This window comes from Crocodylus siamensis, chromosome 3, assembly GCF_052110815.1.
Source record: "Crocodylus siamensis isolate JL-2025a chromosome 3, ASM5211081v1, whole genome shotgun sequence".
Lineage (NCBI taxonomy): Eukaryota > Metazoa > Chordata > Crocodylia > Crocodylidae > Crocodylus > Crocodylus siamensis.
In genome coordinates, this window is record NC_143397.1 from 40,300,832 (window position 1) to 40,323,143 (window position 22,312).

At 43.2% G+C, this 22,312-nt stretch overlaps 1 protein-coding gene across 5 annotated transcripts in view; it reads right to left on the reverse strand.

The window, feature by feature from the left end:
* The window catches only part of HAPLN1 (hyaluronan and proteoglycan link protein 1), a 175,320-nt gene that overhangs the window by 56,561 nt on the left and 96,447 nt on the right, over positions 1-22,312 (reverse strand). For all 5 annotated transcript variants that reach the window (XM_090038218.1, XM_090038217.1, XM_090038220.1 and 2 more), the window contains exon 2: positions 18,382-18,508. In XM_090038218.1, the coding sequence (XP_089894344.1) occupies positions 18,382-18,481 (100 nt within the window). In that variant the 5' untranslated portion in view covers positions 18,482-18,508. The remainder of the gene's footprint in view (positions 1-18,381; positions 18,509-22,312) is intronic.

Genomic DNA, 22,312 nt, shown 5'->3' on the forward strand with positions numbered 1-22,312 from the left:
TTTAGAACACGTGCTCAGATGTGGGACATCCAGGTTCAAATCCCTCTTCTCCCTGACTGTCTTGAAACTTGTCTTCTACCATCAACGGGAAGCACACTAGCCAGCACATTATAGGGCACTGCAGAGTGCGTGGGGCCCCTCTCACTTTCTTCTGTTGAAGCAATGCCACCTGCATAATAATAATTTACTGGACCAGAGTAAAGGTATGATGGTATTTTAGTGGTTATGGCATTCTCATAGGAGATGTGAGTTCAGGTATCCTTAGGTAGAAAACGCATACAAAATTGATCTCTCTCATCCTAGGTTTGTCCTCTAGCCACTATGTTAGTATGTAAAATGGGTTACCCACCTCCTCTTCCAAACAGAGCCTGGCCTGCTAGGAGTGCTCTGCCCACTTCCCCATCTTCAGATAGATAAACACCGCTGTAGACCAACCCCTGCCTCCTCCATTCCTGGCCACCCCTCTCCCCTGACTTAAATCAGGCTCCTGGCACTGGTGAATGCCTATAAAATTGGCACTTTTAGAAGGACTGCAGGATTTGGTGGGCTCAGAACTGTTCATCTGGTATGGGAGGAGGGGTTGGGGGAGGGAGAGAGTGACTGAAAATAGACCAGTGGCACTGGAGGAGGCAGTAGGAAAAAATGCAGCCCTGGGGTTGAGACATGGCTGGGCTTCCCCATCCCCAGGGCTGTGCTCTGAATTTGTAAAGATGTTTGGTTAGATTGGTCTAACCTATGCCCGATCTAACTTAGTACTCCTCTCATGGGGAACTGAGTTAGATTAGGCCAGTAATTTCTGGTGTGAGCACAAGTCATACTGGTGTGAGAGGAAACAGAGACACTCAAGAAAAAGTACATCAACAAGGAAAGAATAAAACCCCAAGAGAAATGAATAAAAAATAAAAGGAAGAAAGATTGATGAGGAAGATAGGAATCTGAATATCTGATCAGATAAACGGTGCATCTGGCTCCATATTCTGTGTTTTACAATACCTAATATCAAATGCAGTTCTGCTTTGCCTGCCAGTATTCCCTCAGGGCTCATATGGATGTGTGAAAAGTTTCAACACCACATGCAGAAGACCACTCCTCATTCAGGTGTCAATGGGGAAGGACATTTTTCTGCTATTAATCCTGGTAGATAAATGTGCCTTTCTTTTTTATATATCATCAGCTGGAAAGTTTCTTGCTGGGTTATAGTGTGTATGATTGTATCTTATCATTGTATCTATATAAAAGGTAGAGAAATTCTATGCAACTTTAAATTACAACTGGTCAAGAAAAAGCTCAATATTAATTGCAGTCAAATAATACATGCATTAATTTTCTCCAGAGATTGCTTGTTTTTTTCCTCCCATCCCTCCAAAATACTAAACAAATTAGAGTCATATAGAAAAAATGTCTACAGCCCTGAAGTAATTAAGTTGGTAGTTAGTATTTAGCTGAGGCAACTTTACTTATTTCAGAGATGCAACTTACAGGAAACTATCTTGTTTCTAATTCTATGTCCTTGATTTCTTAGGTAAAATGTCACTATGAATAAATTCCAAAGACAGCCAATAGTGTGCGTTGGGGAAATCATAGTTATTCCTTACATAGAGCTTCTCACAGTCTTTAATTGGATTGATTTTGACACAAAAATTATACCACTCTACCTGCACAGGGAAAGTAAAGCAGTAAAGTCCTTTTTTGGTAAGGAACTACGATAAACTGTTAGTGGGGGAAAAGAAGATGGCTGGCTTTTATCACACATCAGCTATTCCAAGATAATTGCCCATGTGTATAGCCTAATTTTGTGGTAAGTGAATATTAAACCTCTTTTACTGAGAACCAAGCTGCTACAAGATCACATCCATTCACTGCAGGGTAACAGTGGGCACATGGGCCATTATTATGGAGCAGCTGACATACAGTCACCCTTTACATTTATCTGATGTGCACACATACTGTGGATACTTATCTAGTATAGTTTACTCCTGTAAATCTAGGCCAAATTGACACATAGTTTTATATTTATTTAACTATTTACTGTAAGGGGGGTGATATTTTCAGACTGCTAAACTGGTTCAGTCCCTCTAAAGGCTACAGTTAAATCCACTAAGAGTTTGTATCAGTTGAATTTACTCCCCTAAATTTAATTGTATTGCATTAAAAGTAATGTGAAGTGGTATTATTTCTGTGTGTATAAATAAATAAGCCCTTAGGAGGGTTAAGATACAAGATAGCTAAAGGTCCATATAACTGTACCTGCACTGGAGATTTTACTGACCAAACTGCTTTAGAAAAAAATCAACATCCCTAACCAATACAGTTCAATAAACATCTATATTTAGAACCGGTCTAAGAAGGGAAATTAAAATAATAACAAATACTTTAAGTACAGCTTTCAGCCTTAACCCTCTAGCTTTTAGCCTTAAAAAAATTCATTCCTCTCCAAAGTTCAGGGTTCTAGACATTGTTCATTTTGCTCTCAAGTACTGCAGCAAAGGCAAAGGGTATACAAGAATAGCTTTGGCAGAGTGGCTATGTAGAAGGACTTCACTTCGAGAGGATTCTTCAGCAACAGACAACCCCACTGCACCCAAAGAGGACCTCCGCGATGAGACTCTATATGGACTGAGACACTTTCTTCAAACTACTTCCTCCACTATTGCAGACCATTGTACAGGTTTGTATCTATCTTCTTTCACTCTCAGCATCACGAAACCCCTCCCTCCCCTTCCCCCGCACCACCAGGCTTAGTTGACTAATACTGTATTTTCTGTAACGGAGTTGCATTCCCCTCCTCATCCCCATCCCTCTAATGTTAGTCCCTTGCTCGGGTGATTTGTATTTCTCTACTGGTGTTGCCATCTTTTTAGATTCACAATCCTAAACATCTACTAACATATTGCCTGGGCACTGCAGACAGTCTCTATTGACTTCAAACAGACAGTAAAAAAGATGGTTGGGATACCAGTCTTCACAGTCCAGTGGAAGACCCATGGGATTGGTGGCTGTCCATGTGGATACAAAGGTCCCAATCATAGTACACAGAGAATATTGCAGTCTCCACAGCCTGATACAGGTTGAATGTGTGAGCCATGTTTCCACACTTACTTAGTTTCTTAAAAAGCCTGACTTCTATGTCCTTTTCCAATGTGCTTCTGTCACAGGAGCACTTGGGTGCCCTGTTCCTATGAAGGAATAAGGGCAGCTGAAGCTCCCTGAGACAGCACAGGTGTTGGTTGCCCGAGCAGCCAGGCTGGTCACATGACCAGAAGGGGGCAGGGCCAGGCCTTTATAAACAGCCCAGGCCAAAGCCTAGCAGCAGTTCCCTTCTGGCAGTCTGAGGTGCAGGAGCTCTGCAGCAGAGTGGTGCAGCCTGACCACCCAAGGGGCTGCATCATGGTAAGGGTGGAGAGAACCCTGACTGGGAGGCCTTTATAAGAGAGGCAGGTGGGCCTAGATCCTATGTTATAGCCAGGAGGCTTATTGTTGTTACAGCCAGCTGGCTTACGGTTCTCTTTAGTTATTGTTAAACCGGAGAACTGGGTGAGGCTGTAGGGGTGGAGGAGGCCTCATCAGGAGCTCCCCAGGGAGGTGGGGTGCTCCCAGCGCCAGAGAGGAGTGCTGTATTGTGGGGTGTCTGGACCCCAGCCCCAGAAGGGGCAAACAGATTGAGGAGCCTGGGGAGGGCACATTTAGTGAGAGGAAGCCCAACGTGGGTGTAGGTAGAAGCCCCAGGGGGGCAGGACCCAGAGAAAGGGGTCAAGGGGGCCAGGTAAGGCAAGGGCCACCTGAGCCCAATTGGGAAGAGTCCCAGAGGGGCTCCACAGTGGTGGGGACCCCGGGGCCTGCGAGGGCACTGTAGTAGGGGTACTACCCCAGCCCTGACAAGGTGCACAGTGCCAGTGAGGGCACTGTAGTTTGGGGTCCAATACCCCAGCCCCAAGAAGGAGCAAAGAGGATTTTGGGCGCACGGCTAAGGCCACCTGAGCCCCACTTGCAAGGAGCACCCGCGAGAAGCCCGAGGGGCTTGTGTTAGGCCCAAAGGGGGGCACACAGGAAGAGAAGCCCAGGGTAGGGTGCTACTATAGAGACGAGCTCAGAGAGGGCTAGTCCGCGATTATAGAGAGCATGGAGAGGGCGAGTGCATGGAGGGACAGGCCCCAGTGAGGGCACCGTCTGTACAAGAAGAGGCCCCAGAGGGGTGGATCTATTGAGCGGACCCCAGGAGGGGGCTGATATAATTAGTAGGCCCAAGAGGGCTAGCAGATAGAGGGGCGCCGGTTGCGTGACAAGCCCAGGGGTGCCGGTGAAGGGGCACTGGTTGCGTGACAAGCCCAGGGGCGCTGGTGAAGGAGTGCTGGATGCGTGACAAGCCCAGGGATGCCAGTGAAGGACGCATATAGGAATCTGACAAGATAACATCCGGTACATCTGTGAGGCTTGGGGCATGCTAAAGGGGAGGTTGGAGGCACACATAGCCCATAAGGCTGGAGTGCACCAGGTCATTCCCTATGGAACAGGGGACAGTATAAGCATAGCACGGTGTCCAGGGTGATAAGAGGCAGCCTCCCTTCTAGAACCATATAACAACAAGACGTGGCGGGCGAGTAAGAGGGTACTGAACCACCTACTTGGCATGGCAGGGGGCGCTAGGGAGAGATCACGGCCGCTCCTGTGCCCCGCTCAGTGACAGCTTCCCTCTTGCCCTTGCAGAGCATAGAAAGGTCCTACTCATCTGCTAAGAGTAAACTGACCAAGTACTTCAACTGAGACACTTGGCAAGGATAGGAAGAAATGCTTTTGTTTTCTTATCTGCCATATATCTAAGAAAGGGCAGAATACACTTTGTCCCCTAAGACTAGGGACAGACATTACACATAAACTGGTTTAAACCTGTAACAAAGCACTTGTTCAGTGCACATAAGCCAGTCTGAAAATGGCTGAAACCAGTCTGAGATAAACATGGTTAAATGTAGTATCAGACTTAACTGATAAGGGTCAAACCAGTTTATGCAATGTCTGTCCCAGACCCCTTCCTGGTTTAAGTTAAATCGGAGTCCCCCAGAATCCCAGATGCTTTGCAACTCTGGGCAGGGCTCTGCTTTCTGCTCCAGTTCAGCAGGGCTGCTACCCTGCCCCCCCCCTGCACCTGCTCCCTGGCTGCAGCTCCAGCACAGACTGCAGGTACAGGGCACCTGTCTGGCTTCCTCCTACTTACCTCCCTCCCCCTCACCACTCCCTGCTCAAGCAGGAACGCCCCCCTCCCCTCTGCCTTACACAGACATGCTGGCTACAGTCCATGCTGTGGGAGACAGGTCAAAGGCAGACAGGATAGTGTTGGCTTAGGGCTTTACCAGGTAGCCGGTAATGTTCCTGTGTTCCTCCCTTGGAAAAAGTTGTTTAAAAAGAGCTTGAACTAATGAGAAATCCTTTTATTTTGCTGATGAGCTGATAAATGCTGTGTAATGCCCTGCTGTGCAACTAAATGCTGTGTAAATCCCTGCTGGCTCCCCCAGTGAGGGTTGGGGGGAAGGGGGAAATCCCTCCCTAATCAGAGCATCCTGCCGGGGCCTGGCCATACCCCCCTCAGCTCAGCACTGTAGACTAGAAAGAAGGGTTGCTCTAGCACCCCCCACCTTCTAGCCTGAGCCACTGCAGGCATGTGCCTGCATTTCTTCAGTTACAAATGGATTCAGCCTAGGCAGGTTAGACTAACCTGCAAAGATTGAATTAATTCAGGCTCAGTGTTTTTGAATGTCTGTTCCTAGCCTAAAGGCTTTTTCCTGAACAATATATATACCCACTACTGATATCAATCAGTGAGTCATAGGTCATGAAGATCTGCCTATATCCCCTTGAAAATGTAAAATACAAGGCTCAGCCATGAAGTAATGGCTCCTAATTTTTATCTTCTATGGAAACCATTGACAAGGATAGTGTTCTCTTGTTGACTTCTTGCCTAAGGGAGCCACAGTAATCTCAGATGTCAAGATATCAAGAAGCTGAAAGATCTCATACAAAAAGCCTGACAGAGGTAAATTTGAGCTGCTATTTGTGCACAACAATGCTCTTCCAGACATCAGTTTGTACACCACAGAGGCAATCTCATTGTTTGGATAGACTATGCTACCCCATCCTCCATACAGCACGGAGGATGAAGGACAGACTACAAGAAAAACATTTTTGGGATGACAGTGATGTGATAGAAGGTGTTGTGACAAGGGTCATGCAACAAAGATAAGGGCTTTAACAGAGTTGGGATAGGTGCCCTTGTTCACTGGTGGGAAAAGAGCATTGACTGAAAAAGAGACTGTGTTGAAAAATAGCTGTGTGTTCAGAGATGTTGTTCAAATTTTCCATGCAAGTTTAATATTTTTTCAATAATATGTGGCTGAGGAAAAAAAAATGAGGCATTATTTTCTGACTGACTCTCAAACCAATCTGTCAGGGCTCAAGAGTAGATTATTGTGAGCCCGTTCCTGCAATAAGACTTTGAAGAATCCTTAAACATTCTTGGTATAGACCCAACTCCGCTATTTGAACTTACGCAAATAAAAGAGCCATCAAAATCATTGCTCCCTCTAAGGAACTGAAAAAAATGATCCACTTCACCCTGACATGTAATCTTTCACTTTAAATTAATAACAAAAAAAGTTTTAAGAAAACAAGGGCCTTTTGGATGACTAGTTTTCAAGCATATTCCTTTGTGATTGCATTCAGAGATTCATGTAAGTATAGTTTCCAGGACTTTAAAAGAGGCAAATGAGGAATTAAACAAATAAGATCATAGGAAAGTAGAGCTGCAAGAAACCTCACAAGGTTGTTTAGTTCAGTCCCCTGCTCAAGGCAGAATTGTCTCTAAACCATCCCAGCCAAGTCTATTGGATCATAGGAAAGTAGGGCTGGAAAAAGTGGAGGAATTCAGCTTATAGATGGTAGGATATGCCCTTTTTAACTGTTTTTCAATCTTTCCACTGCTTAATGGTGCTACATAATATCCCTTTTTAATTACTGTATTTCATGGTGTATAGGTCGACACAGTGTATAGGTCAACCCCTGGCTTTCTGATCTGAAAGGTAAGGATTTTCATAGACACAGTATATACATTTGGGCTGGGCTCAGCACTCAGCTGGTGTGGCCCCATCCCCTGCAAGCGGTGCTGCTGGCACCACTCACAGGGGATGGGTCTGTGCCAGCTGAACACCGAGCCTGTCCCTGTCCCCATCCCCATCCCCATCCCCATCCCTGTCCCCTGCGAGTGGCACCAAGTCCAGCACTGCTCACAGGGGATGGGGAAGGGGACGGGGATGGGGAGGGGATGGGGTTTGGCTCAGCTGGGCTCAGCCTCCTCCTCTGCAAGTGGTGCTGCCAGTGCCACTCACAGGGGATGAATCTATGCCAGCCGATTACTGAGCTTGGTTGATCCCAGCCCTGTTCCTGTCCCCATCCCTGGTTCCATCCCTGCCCCTGTGAGAGGTGCCAGGACCCAAGACTTAAAGTATTAAATATAATCTTTGAAAGTCTTTGCTACAAAAACTAGTCCTGCAAAAGCCAAGAAAGTTTAATGGATCCTGGGTCATGGTAGGCCAGCCTGCATAGAATAGACTGGCTGTAGGAGACAGGAGACCGGTTGGCTAATAGTGGGCTGGCTGTTAGCAAACAGGCTGCTGAGGTCAGCTCTAGCTGAGGAAGCAGGCAGATCATCGGACCTGCAGGGTCACATGACCAGACAGGGCAGGGCTTAGGAGGTGCACAAAGTGAGTGTAGGGGAGCAGGGAGTCAGTATGGCCCTGCAAGCTGCAGAGGAAAGAGGTGATGTCTAGGGAGGCTACAAGGGAGTGCCTGGTTGACCACTGAGCTGCCTTGGAACTACTAGTAAGACTATGAGAGCTTACATAGGGATGCAACCCAGAGTTGGGAGTTAGGTTGATACCCAATTAGAGGATCGTTTTTTGTTATAGCCCAAGTGCTTTTAGTTTAAGTTACAGCTGGGGGAGGTTTACCTTTTAAGTACAGTTATAATTGGTGGTTTGGGTTTGGAGCTACTGGAGAAGTGAAAGTACCAGCCATGCCTGGGGGGCATGCAGTTGCTTTGACCCCAGCCAGGGGTGGGCTCAAATAGCAAGAGTAGCAGAGAAAGGGCCAGGGGTCCAGTGTCCAGGCAGGGTGTGAACCAGGGTCAAGGACCTATAGCCCAAGAAGGGTGTAACAAGTACCCAAATAGGGAGAGAACCAGGGTTAGGGACCTGTATCCCAAGAGGGGCAAGGACCTGGGGTGGGGAATTGTAGCCTGACAGGGGTGAGAACTAGGGTTGGGAACTAGCCCAGGAGGGGTGAGATCAGCCCAGAAGGGCAGATACCAGGGGCCCAGCTGCCCAGAAGGGTAAATTTTAGGGCTAGGGGCCCAGGGTGAGAGACACAAAGGGCCAGAGGCCCAGAAATACTGTTGACTGACAGGTCTGAAGCTAAGAAGGCTGACCCTGAACCAGTGGGCCAGGCTTGAAGGTTTGCAGCCAGAAAAAAAGGAAGGCTGAAGCTGAGAAGGCTGAGGCCTACACAAGAGACAGAACAGTATTGAGTAAAACCTGCGAGGCATGGGCATAGCTGTATGGTAGGTCAGAGGCCATGAATAGCCCAGAAGGTAACAGGTGTCTGGACACATTCGGGCTGGGAGGGGCCATCTAGTAAAGGACTGGATTTGAGCTAGCGGGAGGGGAAGGGAGCTGCTAGCAAAGGTAGGACAAGGGCATATTCTAGGACCCTGGGGCAGCTTCCTTTTGAAAAATCAACTATTACAGTTAAGGCATGGCTGCAAGAGTAAAGGGAAGGTATCTGCAGCTAGACAGGGCAGCAGCCCTTGGGCTACCAGGGAGCATCATGGCTGCCCTTGGAGCCTGGTCCTGCTACACTCCCATGTCAAAAGAAGGGGAAAAGGGGCTCAGCATTTCATTGGATTGGACTGCAACTATATTAAAGTTAAGTGTGCACTGCTCAGAGCTATTAATGTTAATAATACAATGAATATGTTAATACTATTAATTTTACTCATTCCTTATTGTAAAATTCAAATGTAAGGTTAGTGCTAGAAAGAATGGAACAGTGGGCAGGTTAGGAGTCTGGATCCCTCTTTTGAAAGAGCAGGTAGCACATGGGTAGCAGGAGAACATCTTTCTCCATGATGAGCTACTTTGAGCTTCCAACCTTTCATGGAAGTGTAAGTATAAGTCACCTCTCCTCACCAGTTTACAAACTGTCATCAAGGAGGCTAATTAGGGCCCCTGTACTGGTGGTGTTTGTAAGGGGCACAGGGGCCCTAATTGTCAGGGGGACACCCATATTCTGTTTGTTACTTTAGTCACTGGGTCAAATATTGCTGCCAGTTATTTACATGCAAGTCAGGAGTTATCTGACTGAACTCAATCAAATGACACTGTTGTGATGCCAGTGTATCTGAAAGGAGAGCGTGGTCCACGCTATTTTGTTCCAGTTTTATATACAGTATCTGTATTAATGGTTAATCTAAGCATGGTGAGGACAGGTAGCTTTAACATTATACTCAAATGGTTCAGTCACTTTGATTAGAGCTAACTGGCTGAAGAACAATATAAAAAGAGACAGAAAAACTGCTTCTGACTTCATGTACACCAGAAAAAAATAAAAAAGAACTCTACTTTGGATTTATGTTGGTATAAATAAAATTCGAATTAGATCCAGATACTCTGCATATTATCTGGAAAAAACAATCAGAAGAAACAAGACAAATTATTTCTGTACCTCTATGCTGCAAGAGAGAGCCTGTTTTGTGTAACTGTGGTTCACAATTTTGAGGCCCTTTTGAAAAGCCTAAAATTGTTCTGATTGCAAAACAGCAGAAATGGCCATCCACAAATGATGATAAAGTTTCAAACAAAAATAAATTCAGTGGGAACAGTTATAGAGGTGACCGAGACAAAGGGAGAAAATTTATAAGAGAAGACAAAAAAAATTGGCTTCTTTAGGAAAATGAAGGCTGAATAGGGATATAATTGCTTTCTTTTTTTATACCAGGGGATGAACACTAGAGAAAGAAAATAATTATTTAAAATAAAAAGATAGTTTTGATATAATCTGACTAGGAATAAATTCAGGCTGGAAAATATACAAAGTTTTCTAGGCCTCAGATAAGTGAGTTTCTGGAACAGCATTCCTAAAGGAGTAGTTGGGGCAATCAACCTAAGTAGTTTCATTCTGGAGCCTGATCAGCTTATGAAAAGTTGCATGTTATAGCAGGGGCCCATGTGCAGAGGTTCTCTAAGGCAGTCATGTTGTCCCTATTCTTTTTGATTGAAGTGGGAGCATTATTTCTCAGAAGCAAAATTTCTCCTTCTTTTTCTTTGTGTGTAAATCACAAATTCTTTTGGCCATCATAATGAAGACGTGTTCCTTACAAAATTGGAAAAATGTGGAAGACAAAGATGAATTCAGGCTGAAACTGGGGCAAAGAAGGGCTTCTAGAATGATCAGGGAAAAGCCTGAATTTCTTATTGGAAGAGACTAAAAGAATTTGACTTGTCTAACCTATGAATCTTACAAGGGGCTATGACTGCTCACTGTACATACTGCAGGTGGCCAGGGACAACATAGAAAGAGAAGAGCTATTAAAGGTAAAGTGTGCGTAAGAACAAATGGTTAGAAAATGTCATGAACAAATTTTAGCTGGTAATTGGACCCTTGTCACTGAGGGTGAGGCCCTCGAACAGCTGTGCAATACAAGGTTGAATCACGGCTGATAGATTGCTAATTGCTCAGCCTAAATGAGGAGGAAGAACTGACTTCAGCAAAAGTCAAACAGCTAGTGACCAGATGTATCCAGCAATTAGAGAAGCCAGCATATATAGCAGAGAAGTAAACATTTTGTTGAGAGAAATTTGAGAACTTTTTTGCACCTTTTTTTTTTTTAAAGGTAGAACCTGGGAAGAGCAGATGATGATAGTTATTAACACAGCAGTAGAAAGGATCAGAAGAAAGCAGGAAACAAGTTATGTGATGTATAAAACAGAAACTATTTCTCTCCCATGAATTATCACTCATGGGAGAGAAGCCTCAAGGAGTAGAGATGCAACTGGAGTTAAGATAAGATGCAACTGGATGATGGAGTTAAGATGGGATTTTGACTCTCTTCTTCTACTCAAAGAGAAGAAGAGAGTAGACTATACAGATAGACTGATGGATGACTGATAATATCATGTGACCAAGAAAAGACAAGTTATAAGTACAAGTCCATGGGCCCGATGCAATGTACCCAAGGGTACTGAGGAGTTGGCTGATGTGATTGCAGAGCTGCTGGCAATCATCTTTGAAAATGTGTGATGACTAAAAGAGGTCCCAGATGACTGGAAATGGGCAAATATAGTTCCCATCTTTAAGAAAGGGAAGAAGGAGGATCCAGGGAACTACAGACTGGTTACCTTCACCTTCCATTTTTCATGAAAAAATCATGGAGCAGGTTCTCAAGGAATCCATTTCTATACACTTGGATGAGTAGAAAGTGATTGGGAACAGTCAGCATGGACACGCCAAGGGCAAGTCATGCCTAATCAACCTGCTTACCTTCTATGAGGGATGACTGGCTCTATTGTGTGGGGAGACCAGTGGATTCTCTCAAGCAAGCTAAGGAAGTATGGGTTGGATAAATGCAATGTAGGGTGGATTGTTGGGCTTGATCAGTGGCTTGATGTCTAGCTGGCAACTCGTATCAAGTGGAGTGTCCCAGGACTCAATTCTGAGGCCAGTTTTGTCCAATATGTTCATCAACAATCTGGAAAATGGGATGGAGTGTACCCTCAGCAAGTTTGTGGAGGATAGCAAGCTGGGTGGAGAAGTAGATATGATGGAGGGTACAGCAAGGATTCAGAGAGACTTAGAGAAATTAGAGGATTGGAGCAAAAGAAATCTCATGAAGTTCAATAAAGACAGTGGTGGTAGATTACAGAACAAGAAACAATGTTTTCAATTTGCAGCAAGGGAAGTTGAGGTTAGATACAAGGAAATAATTTCTCACTAGGAGGGTAGTAAAGCACTGGAATAGGCAACCCAGAGAGGTTGTGAAATTGCTATCCTTAGGGGTTTTAAGACCCAGGTAGACATCCGTTGGCTGGGATATAGTTGGGAATGGTCCTGCCTTGAGCAGGGGACTGGACTAGATGACCTCCTTTCAACTCTAATTCTCTATAACTCTAAATTAGTGGCAGGGAAATGTGGTTTAAGAACAATTTTGCTGCATTGGCATGATACATAGGAATAAGAAACAGGCAGAAACATATGATAGTAAGGCAAAGGAAAAAAAGGAAGCTAGTCCCCCATGAAAAGAGGAATTGATGACAGAGATGGCCCAGTGCTAGAGCTATAGGAAGAAAAAGTACAACAGAGAAAATTGAAAGAGGGCCTAAAATGATCTACAAACACAAAGAAAAAAATGTGTGGGAGCAGGAATGGGGACAACTAGAGATTTATGTCAGCTTCAGGTAGAAGCAGGTGTATATGTTTGAAAATTCCTTGCTAAGAAGAACTGACAGGCCTGTTACCACATACATTCCATAAAATTGCAGGTTAACGTACTTCCTGGCAGAAGCAACAATAAAAAATGTAGATTAGGAAAATTCAAGTGATTGTCCTTTAGATCAGGACAACCCTTGAGTCATCCTGAATCAAGAATGATTAAGCCAGGTATGGTTTGTGCTACAAACATTTACAGGATGTTCAACCAATAGGAGTCCTTCACATAAGGATGGTTATCATTCAAGTACCTGGGGTAATTGTTTTCTGGGATTAAGGATTAGAAGAAGGTTAATATAAGAAACAAAAGCAGATGATTGAGAGAGATTCATAACTTCTTTGCTTAGTCCTAATACATAGGAAGAGAAAGGTAAGATATGTAAGTACAGATAAGTATAGATAAAAGTTAAAGGAAATGCCAGTGAGTAGAAGGAGGGACAGAAAAAGAAAAAAAAAAGTCCTTGATGGCAACAGTAGTCCAGAAAGCAGTAATCAGCAAAAACATCATACCTAATCTGACTATCTGACTAGGAGAATTAATGACAGCCAAATAAACAATGATATTGTTACACTAAGCAGCATGGGCAAAAAGGTGGCAGAACTATAACTACTTGTGCAAGACATGAAATCGGAAATTATAAGGATAACAAAAACACAGTGAAGTAGCAACCTTGAATGGAATACAGATGCTGAATGTGCGTGCTGTTCAAAAAAGATGTAAAGACAAAAGTGTTAGGAAGGTACTGCACATTAATGATGCATTAGACTGTAAGTAAGTGATGGCATAGATAACACAGAATTGCTTGGGATCAAAATCATATTAAAAAGAGATTCTTCTGGGATAGTTTATAGTCTGCTATGGATCCCCACAGTCAGATCTGGATATAGTCTGAGATCTCTTTAATAAATGCTACCAGGAGCCATGAGATTATGGGAGATGTTAACTTCCAGGGTATAGACTGTGGTTAGGGACAGAAGTTACACATAAACCAGTTTAAGTGTTCCAAAACTGGTTTAAACCTGTAACAGAACAGAAATTGTGTGCACATACCAGTTTTAAAATGGCTGAAACTGGTTTAAGATGAACCTGGTTGAATGTAGCATCAGACTTCACTGATTTAGGTCAACTTGGTTTATGAAACTTCTGTCCCAGACCCCTTCCTAGTTCAAGTTAAATCACACTCCCTCAGCATCCCAGCATGTTTTGCCCTGCTGTCTGCTCCAGACAGTAGGTTAGCCTCACCTCTCTGCTCACAAATAGTAGCAGTGAGAGCTGGCTGACAAGGGGCTGGGGGTGGGAAACCCTGCTGAGGACCACAGCTCAGTCTGCTGGGTACAGCCCTTGCCAGACTTTTCCCCATTGGAGTGGAGGAAGTGGGGGCAAGGGATGGGGTGTGTGAGGAGGGGAGGGGGCAACAGCCTTAGAGGGACAGCTTCAGGCTGGAAACCAGTAAACTCCACCAGTCCCCACCACTGGCAGGGACGGAGGCAAGCAGCTGATAAGGGGAGGGAGAGGGGGTGTAATTCCCCTCAGCTGCCCCAGGCCATGGGAGAGGAGGAAGAGAACTCGGGCTGGAGGGACTGGTCCCCTGCCACCTGTGAGTGCTGGGACCTTCACTCCAACACCTAAGACCACCTGTTGATTCTCCAAGAAGGACTTTCTGAATACCTGGCTGAAAGGAAAACTCTGCTCTCAGGATTATGTAAGACTTATGCAAGGCTTTTTCTTCTCTTCTTGGTTTACATTTTAAGTTAGGCTAAGCTGTGTGTGCTCTCGTTGTGTTTTACTGGGCTGTATCTTATCGTAGGCAAAGATTTTTGGTTGTTCTTTGTTGTGTGCTTGACATTCCAAATTGCTGTGTTCAATTCATGCTCGCTTCAGAGAAAGGACTATTCTTGTTCAAGCTTTTATGAATTCACTGCCACTACCCTTTCCCGACTTACCCCCTCCTCAGCCTGGCAGGGCCTGCCCTCCCCACTCCTCAAGCAGGGATTGGGTGGTAGAAGCCTGGCAGGCACTGCACCCCTGCCCAGGAAGACATGAGCTGGAGTCCCCTCGGCCAGGGTGGGGATTTAAACTCCCAGCCTGCTAGCCCTGGGCTAGGGCCTGGACACACCCCCTCTGCTTGAGTAGGGAATGGGGTAAAGCCTTGAAAGCCTTGGAGCTTCAGTCCCTTCCCTTTGGCAGGCTAGGAGCCATACTCTAGTGCCTCCCAGCATTTGGCCTGAGTCACTGCAGGCATGTGACTGCATTTCCTGAATCAAAAATGAATGTCTGTTCACTTGCTTCTCAGTTTAATCTCTGCAGCTTAAACTAAACTGAAAAGACTGAATCAATTCAGTCTCGAACTTTTTGAGTGTTTGTACTTAGCCAGTAAGACAAATGCTACTAGTAATATTAGGGTATACACATTCCTGGATGTGATAGCTAACAAATTCCTTCAACAACTAGTCACTGAGTTAATGAAATATGATTCTATTTTACACTTCATGTTGGTAAGTAACAGGAGCCTTTTAAAGAAAAGGGATTAAGTGGACCCTTGGATTAAATGATGATATGTTGAATCAGACTAAGTCTCTCTGTCACGCACTTATATGGAGAATAGGAACAAATGAAGGCTAAACTTGAGTTTTGCTAACCAATCAAGAGCTGCAGAAGATGCTATATGAAAATTTGTTATTCCTCCAGGACAGAAATTTAGGGCATGTGTAGATGAAACAGGGGCCCTAAACTGAAGTAGTGGGCTTTTAAAAACACTGCTTCAATTTAGGGTGAAGTAAACCCCCATGTCATGTACCCCTGTGTCTTACCTGCCTCTCCGGTGGCAGATAGAGGGAAGGGCGAGATGCCGGTGAGCAGGGTAGGATGGTGGCTGGTGCTTCCCTCCGCGGCAGTGACGGGTATCCCTCCAGGTGGCACCCACCCACAGGCACCCAGTTTGGGCAGTCCTGAGGGGCACCACAGCTGTGAAGCGAAGGACTGGGTCTTTCCATAGCTCAAGCAGGCAGGCAGGCTCCAGAGGAAAAAAAAAAAAGGATGAGGCTCTCCACCTTTTTTTTTTTCTTCAGTGGAGTCTGCTTTCCCAGGCTGCTGCCAGGCTGCCTGTACAGGCAGCCTGCACAGTCCCTGAGCCTCTTGGAGCCTGGTGCTTCACTCTATGTCTGTAGGGCAGCAAACTTAAACTCCTCAGAGGTGTTTTAGTTTGCTGCATCCCAAAGTAATTTAAGGTGCATTACACTACCAAATGTGCTACAGTTGCTGCAATTAATGCATAATACACCACTGACACGTTCAAACCCCAACACTATTAAAGCAGTACAAAAGCATTTAACCCACTTTAAAGTGCCATGCACACATGCCCCTCATTTTGTCTATACACACCCATATGGAACAAACATTTAGTCAGTTATTTGAAGATTACCACCGTTACAAAATACAATCCTTTAATTGTTGCTTATGCAACAGGTACAAATATCTGCATTGTGAATTCCTGGTATAATTAATGATCTGTAAAGGTTAAATAGGAAAGGAAAAGATCTGTAAATAAGGTTTTCATTTCAATTTGAGGAAGAATTCAGATGTGATGGAGACTCAGAAAAGCTATTGACCTTTGGTTTTAAGGCATCAGAGAAGGAAGAATAACATGTGGTACAACACATGGGTGTTAACTAGCCATGACATTTAGGCAAAAAGTTAGAAGGCTTTTTTTTTTAAACTCTTGTAGGAGTAAAGTTTTTGAACAGCTTTCCTAATGGAAGAGTGGGGACATGAAACCCAACTCGTTTTAAAATGGAGTTTGATTTGCATGTGGATCGGGTTATCTGATCTAGTGGCCTCTGATAATGCAGGACTGCAGTTGATATCCAGCTAGTCCCTTCTAGTGCTATCTTCATAACCTTTCTTTTTTAGACATGAACCTTAAAAGTTATCCATTCCTTTGTTACCTCCAGCCTGGACCCGAATACACTTTCCCAGGGCTGAGCACCTCTAAAACTTAGATTTCATGTTTGGAGAATACTGCTGCTTCCTTTACTTGTTGCTGCTTTTTGCATGGAGCATTTAACACAAGTACTCTACAAACTCAACTAATTTCTAGCTGCTTTCCAGATCATCCTATGTGTTTGTGCAGCTCTGAGCAGAAGGGGAGCCCAATCCTGATTAGTATCACTATAAAAGTAATAATTAGCAAAATAATAATAAAAGCGTAAGGTGTGCATTCTAACCTTTCATGTTCTTTATGCCATGTGTTCTTTACATCTGAGACCCTGAATCAGTTGACCTTCAGGTCTCACAGTAAACTTCATTTATAAAAAATATTCTGCTTTACCCTGAGGAAGTGAGTTGAATACAAAAACCTCCTGTTTTTTGTGTTAGGAAGTACTCTGTGTTGAAATTTGTGCTGACTTTGAACTATTTTGCCTTATGCTCTTTTACAGACCAAAGTGGTTGTATACCAAAAGACTGATGTTAAGTAAACTGTATGTATTGGGAAAAAAAATTAGAAAAGTGGATATATAAGCAACTTTAAAAGATAAATATATGTATAACTATTTATAATTTGGTTTAAATATTTACATCACCAGAATGGTTCAGCTTCTAAAAAGACAGAAATATTTTCAGTTCTACAAAGCAGTGAAGCATTATGAGGAGAAAGGAAGGCATATCCATTAATTACACAGTAGTGTCAAATTTTAAAATTCACTCCTGGGGATGAAGTCTCACTGTCTCATAACAGCAGTAGGTCTTGATTTTGATTCACACATTTGTTTGACCTTCATAGTATGGGTTTCTTAACACTGAGACCAGCTCTCTGCAATTCCTTATTTGACCTTGAAAATATAAGGGTCTTTTCCAATAAGTGCAGAACACCTGGAACTCTTCCAGACTGCCCTCAGACTTCTAAGTGCTCGGGAGCTCTTGATCTGACTGGATATTTACAAGGGCTCTCAAATAAGACAATTTGCCAAGTATCAAGAAAAAAGGTACTAAACTTTAGCGCGTGCACACACACACACACACACACAAACACACAGAAAGAGAGGGAAGAGTAAAACAGCATATTTCTTAATTTTGCAACATTAATACATTAGAACTATTTTATCTAAGTCAATTCTAGTAGAGGGAAGGCAAATCTCTCTTAGTTCTGCCTATCCGTATTGCATAAATCCCTGGGATTTCTTTTTACAGGATGACCCTCAACAACTGAAGCTGGGACTGAAAAAACAGCTGCATTGTACTGCAGACTAAAATTCTGCTACAGCTATAAGCCTTAGGATTCAAATGAACCCAACAGAATTATGCAAATGGCCAATATAATGTATTTTGTGAATTAGAGCTATGAGGAAAGACACATTTCTTTTCTGGTAAGCTACTTCTTTTCTGATCTTTGAGTTGCCTGATTCTGATTTCATTTATACTGTGTCTTTTTAAGTAATGATCAGCCATTACAACATTTCTGTGGTGAGAATATTTGCTGTGTGTCAGCCTTAACTCAAATTTATTCCACAATAAAATAAAGGTATCTAAATCTATTGCAGTTGCTTATTACTTCAGGATGCATGCTGTTTTATTTTAAAATATGCCATCTCATACTCACAAATAAATGCAAGGTTGTATCTTGATTAACTGCTCTTAAATATACTTAAGCACTTCAACTTTCATTTTCCAAATGTCTTAAGAGTATAACAGTGAAACACAACAGAAAAAAGAAGGAAGGGACAGTAGATATTAACAGTGCAAACAAAAAAAGTCAATGCAGCAAAACTAAAAATTAAAGAACATTAAGCACAGCATTATCTCTCTAAGGAATCTGAATAACTTGATATTCTCTTTTGAATATTTCTATATTTCCTTACCTTGGATATGAATAATTCTTTCATGGTCCAAAGTATAGTTGCCAATGTGAGGTTCAGCACAGCAGATAGAAATCAGCACCAGAAAAAGTAGACTCTTCATCCTTAAAAGCCAAAAGAATCTTCTTCACTGTGAAGACATTGCAAACAGAGAGGCTTGTGAAATTTGGAAACATTTACAGTGTTGCAGTGCACAACTTGTTACAGCCATATGATCTGATAATGGGTGTATAAAATATTTAACCAACTGAGCTGATAATGTTACCATAGCGAGTAATTTTCAGAGCTAAAGACTACAACTGTTTAACACTGGATTTACTTGTCTTGTATTAAATGAAACTGGAAATGAAATAATATTTATCTATGCAGAAGTACAAATGTTAAAATATAAAATGATGCACATAAATATATACACATCTTAGTATATGTATGGCAAATTATAACCACCAACTGTGTTTCAAAAAATGTTTTAGTGTACTTTTGATTTTCCAGAACTACTCCAGTTTTGGTCTATTAATGAACTAACACCAAACTAATATAGATTGTATCCATTTTTGTTGTATAATACAATCCAGTTGTAATGGATTGCATTATCCTTAGCAGTTAAATAATACCTTCAGAGCTTTTGTCATTTTAGTCCAGGCTACAAGTTAACAAACAGGGCATTAAGTTTGCTTGATCTAAGCAGAAAAGATGACAAAATATTTCTCAGGCTGACCAGAAAAGGTACATTTTATTTCAGATGCACTTACCATTTTAAAGAGTGCCTAAGTATACAGTGAAATGTTGGAAACCATGCACAAAGTAGGTTAGAGTTGTATATGCTACCACTGCAGTTGCCCTGATTGATTTTTCATTCATTTCTACCTAGAATGCTGACGCACTAACTTAGTGTGCCAGGTAAGGTCTCTGCAGTCAGCAGAGCTGAGCGCTGCAGGGAAAATCTCTGCCAGCCTCAGAGTAGTAATTAGGCAAATGAAGACCTGAAATAGATAAGGAGGCATAAAATACAAGAGGTCTTATGCAGAAGGTTCAGGCTTATGTGCTCTTTATAGCAATCATTTTACTGACAACGGATTCTCTAAATAGCGCATACTCAATCTGTGCCTTTAAGGAGGTTGTTATTTTTATCTTCAAATAATGCAACTATTAGTAATATTGCTGTCTTGCTAATATAGAAAACATTTCATTTTCTCTCTCTTGCTTACAGCAGAGATAGAAAGGAGTCTGAACCAAATCGCCACATGCATGCACCCCCAAACTTAGGAAGTGCTTGTAATTGGAATGAATCACAGTAAACCAGTCCTTTAATTCAAAGGACTGACTTTTTTTAAATCCAGACCCAAATGGTATAATTTGTAACCCTCTCTCTCAGAGGCTAAAATGCAGAAATAGGACAATTATGTTTTATCCTATGTTTTTATAATAGAATTTGTGTGTTATTTGCCTGTACCTCCATTTCTTCAAAAATGCACAAGTTGGCATTCACACTTGGTTCAGTGTCTTTACAGATATTTATCTACAGGCGATGTAAGTAATGCACATACTTTTTTCTCGGTGGTTCACACTCTGCATCCCAAGCATCTGTGGATATTCCCTCTTTCTTATAATGCTTAGCATAACAGTGACCTCCATATGACAGAGGAAGGACAGATGCAACTCCCCCAAGAGCCTATCAACACTAGTTTACCCTGGAGAGGTCACAAAGGAGTGTAGTGAGATGTTCTCTTTTAAGGGACTGCTGATCTGGCAGTTTGAGACATATATGAGAGCACATGCATAGTGCCACACTCCTGCTACAGAAAACCTGAGCCAGCCACCTGATCTATTTTGCCTGCTAGGAAAGCACTCTAGTTATTGTTTTTGGCTTAGAAGGAGACTGATGACTCACAGATTCTTTTATGGGGAAGAGTGTTAGCAGGTCACCAACAGCCTGTCATGTGTTTTGTTTTTGTAATAGACTTACACTGTTTCAAAATGGAGCTCAAGATTCTCAATTTTCATTACAATCAACAGCCCTGAGCCACGTGTAGATGTAAAAGGTCCTGAACACAGTAAAAACACTGTAGTTCAACAGGGATGGATGCAAATTGGCCCAAAATAAAGTGAACTTGGACTCTAAATACCACTTGGCAGGTATGTTAGTGCCCCTGCACCCCGCTGCCTTAGCACTTTATCTCTATCTCATTGCCATGGTCCTGCTAGCACCTGAAGGTCTTAGTGAAAAGAATTATTTACACAGCCTAGTTAATAGGCCCTAACACCACTGTTTTGTGGACAATGCCCTGTTTCACTGGCCCCTGTGTTTAAGGAGATGGTTGTTCATCACAGAAGGAAAGTTTAACCTCCAACCACTTGAGGGCAATGTCCAGTGTTTCAGAGATTTTGCCTGTGGATATTTAACTCCTATCAGTTGGACTTCAATACCTACTGGAACATCTAATCAAATAACTGATAGGTAAACTATGGAAATATAGGATAGATGAAATTTACAATAAGGTGGGTTCCCCAGTGATGGAATAGAACTCAACAAGTATGGGTTTATGTCAAACTGGAAGGCGGTATCATTTGTGGTTCTTGGCCCAGTACTATGTAATATCTCAATTAAGGTGAGAATGAAATTAAGCATTCATTTGAATCTGCAGGTGACACCAAACTGGAGTAGCAGACCTATTAGAGGACAGGATTAAGGTTCAAAATAACCTTGATTAAAATGGAAAAATGAACAGAATGAACTTAGAATTAAATCAGAGTAGAGCAACAAAAAATTATTACAGGCTAGAAGATACAGGGAAAGGCTGGAGAAATTGGAGAAGATAAGCTATCCAGGGGGGGAAAATAAAATGTGGAAAAAAAAAAATGGAGCAACACATGCACACACAGGACGTGTGGCTGGAAAGCAGAGCTGATTTGCCTGGAGCCACACTCTGGCTGCCAGCCAGGTTCCGTGTGGTAGGATTGCCACAGCTGCAGCCCTAGGACCCCAGGTAAGGCTGCTGAAGCCAGCACTGGGCTGGATTCAGACTCCCCTACCATCCCTGGGGTAACTTGCCATATGCCAAAGTGCACATGGCATGGGTGTTCCACGGGGGAAGTAGCTACAGTGAAAGGTGTACCACCGCTATTTGTCCCCAGGGAATCAAACATCTGCACTTGTCTGGATGCAGCCTTGAAGTCCTTTCCTGCTCTATTCTTTATATTGTCTTAGTATGGCAATATCATGAAGGCATGGCCATGGAAAGACCTCCTTGCATTTAGTTACACTTGGTTCACTAAGCTATGGTAAGTGGTATATTAATTTTAAAAAATGAAAGAAAGCACAGATCCCATTTGACTCTCTGTTTGACCCCTGAATTCTAAGCAGAGCCTTAAAGGGCATGTCCACACATGTGGGCACATGCACTTGCAGTAGCTCAAATAGCAAATTTGTGCTGGAGTTCTGTACCTCAGCACATGTGCCTGAACATACACTTTGGTATGGGGCAAATTGGGCCACTTGTGGTAAACTGACCCTGCCCAGCTCCTCCTGGATCTGCAGCTAGGGCGAGCTGAAGGCTGGGGCCAGCACCTGTGCTGGTCCCAGCAGTATAAAAAGCTGCCCTGGTGAGCAACTCAGGGCTACTTGCTCTCAGGAGCTTCTGATGTCTAGCCAGCTGGTATCTTGGGACACCTGTGCTAGCTGGACTGCTGCAGCAGCCCTGACCTAGAGTGGCCCCTGCACCCTCTATCCACTGCAGCAGTCTGGCAGTGGGAGCTGCTGCCTGGCTGTGACCTGCTGCCACCTGAAACAGCATCAGCTCCCTTACACCTGCTGACTTTGTTTAAAAATTGCAAATTCTCTGATAAAAAATTCCAAATTCACTCTTTAAAATACCCCAAAATCCACGTTCTTCCATGGAGAGACAGAAAGAGAGATCAGTTGGGCAATGTTTTA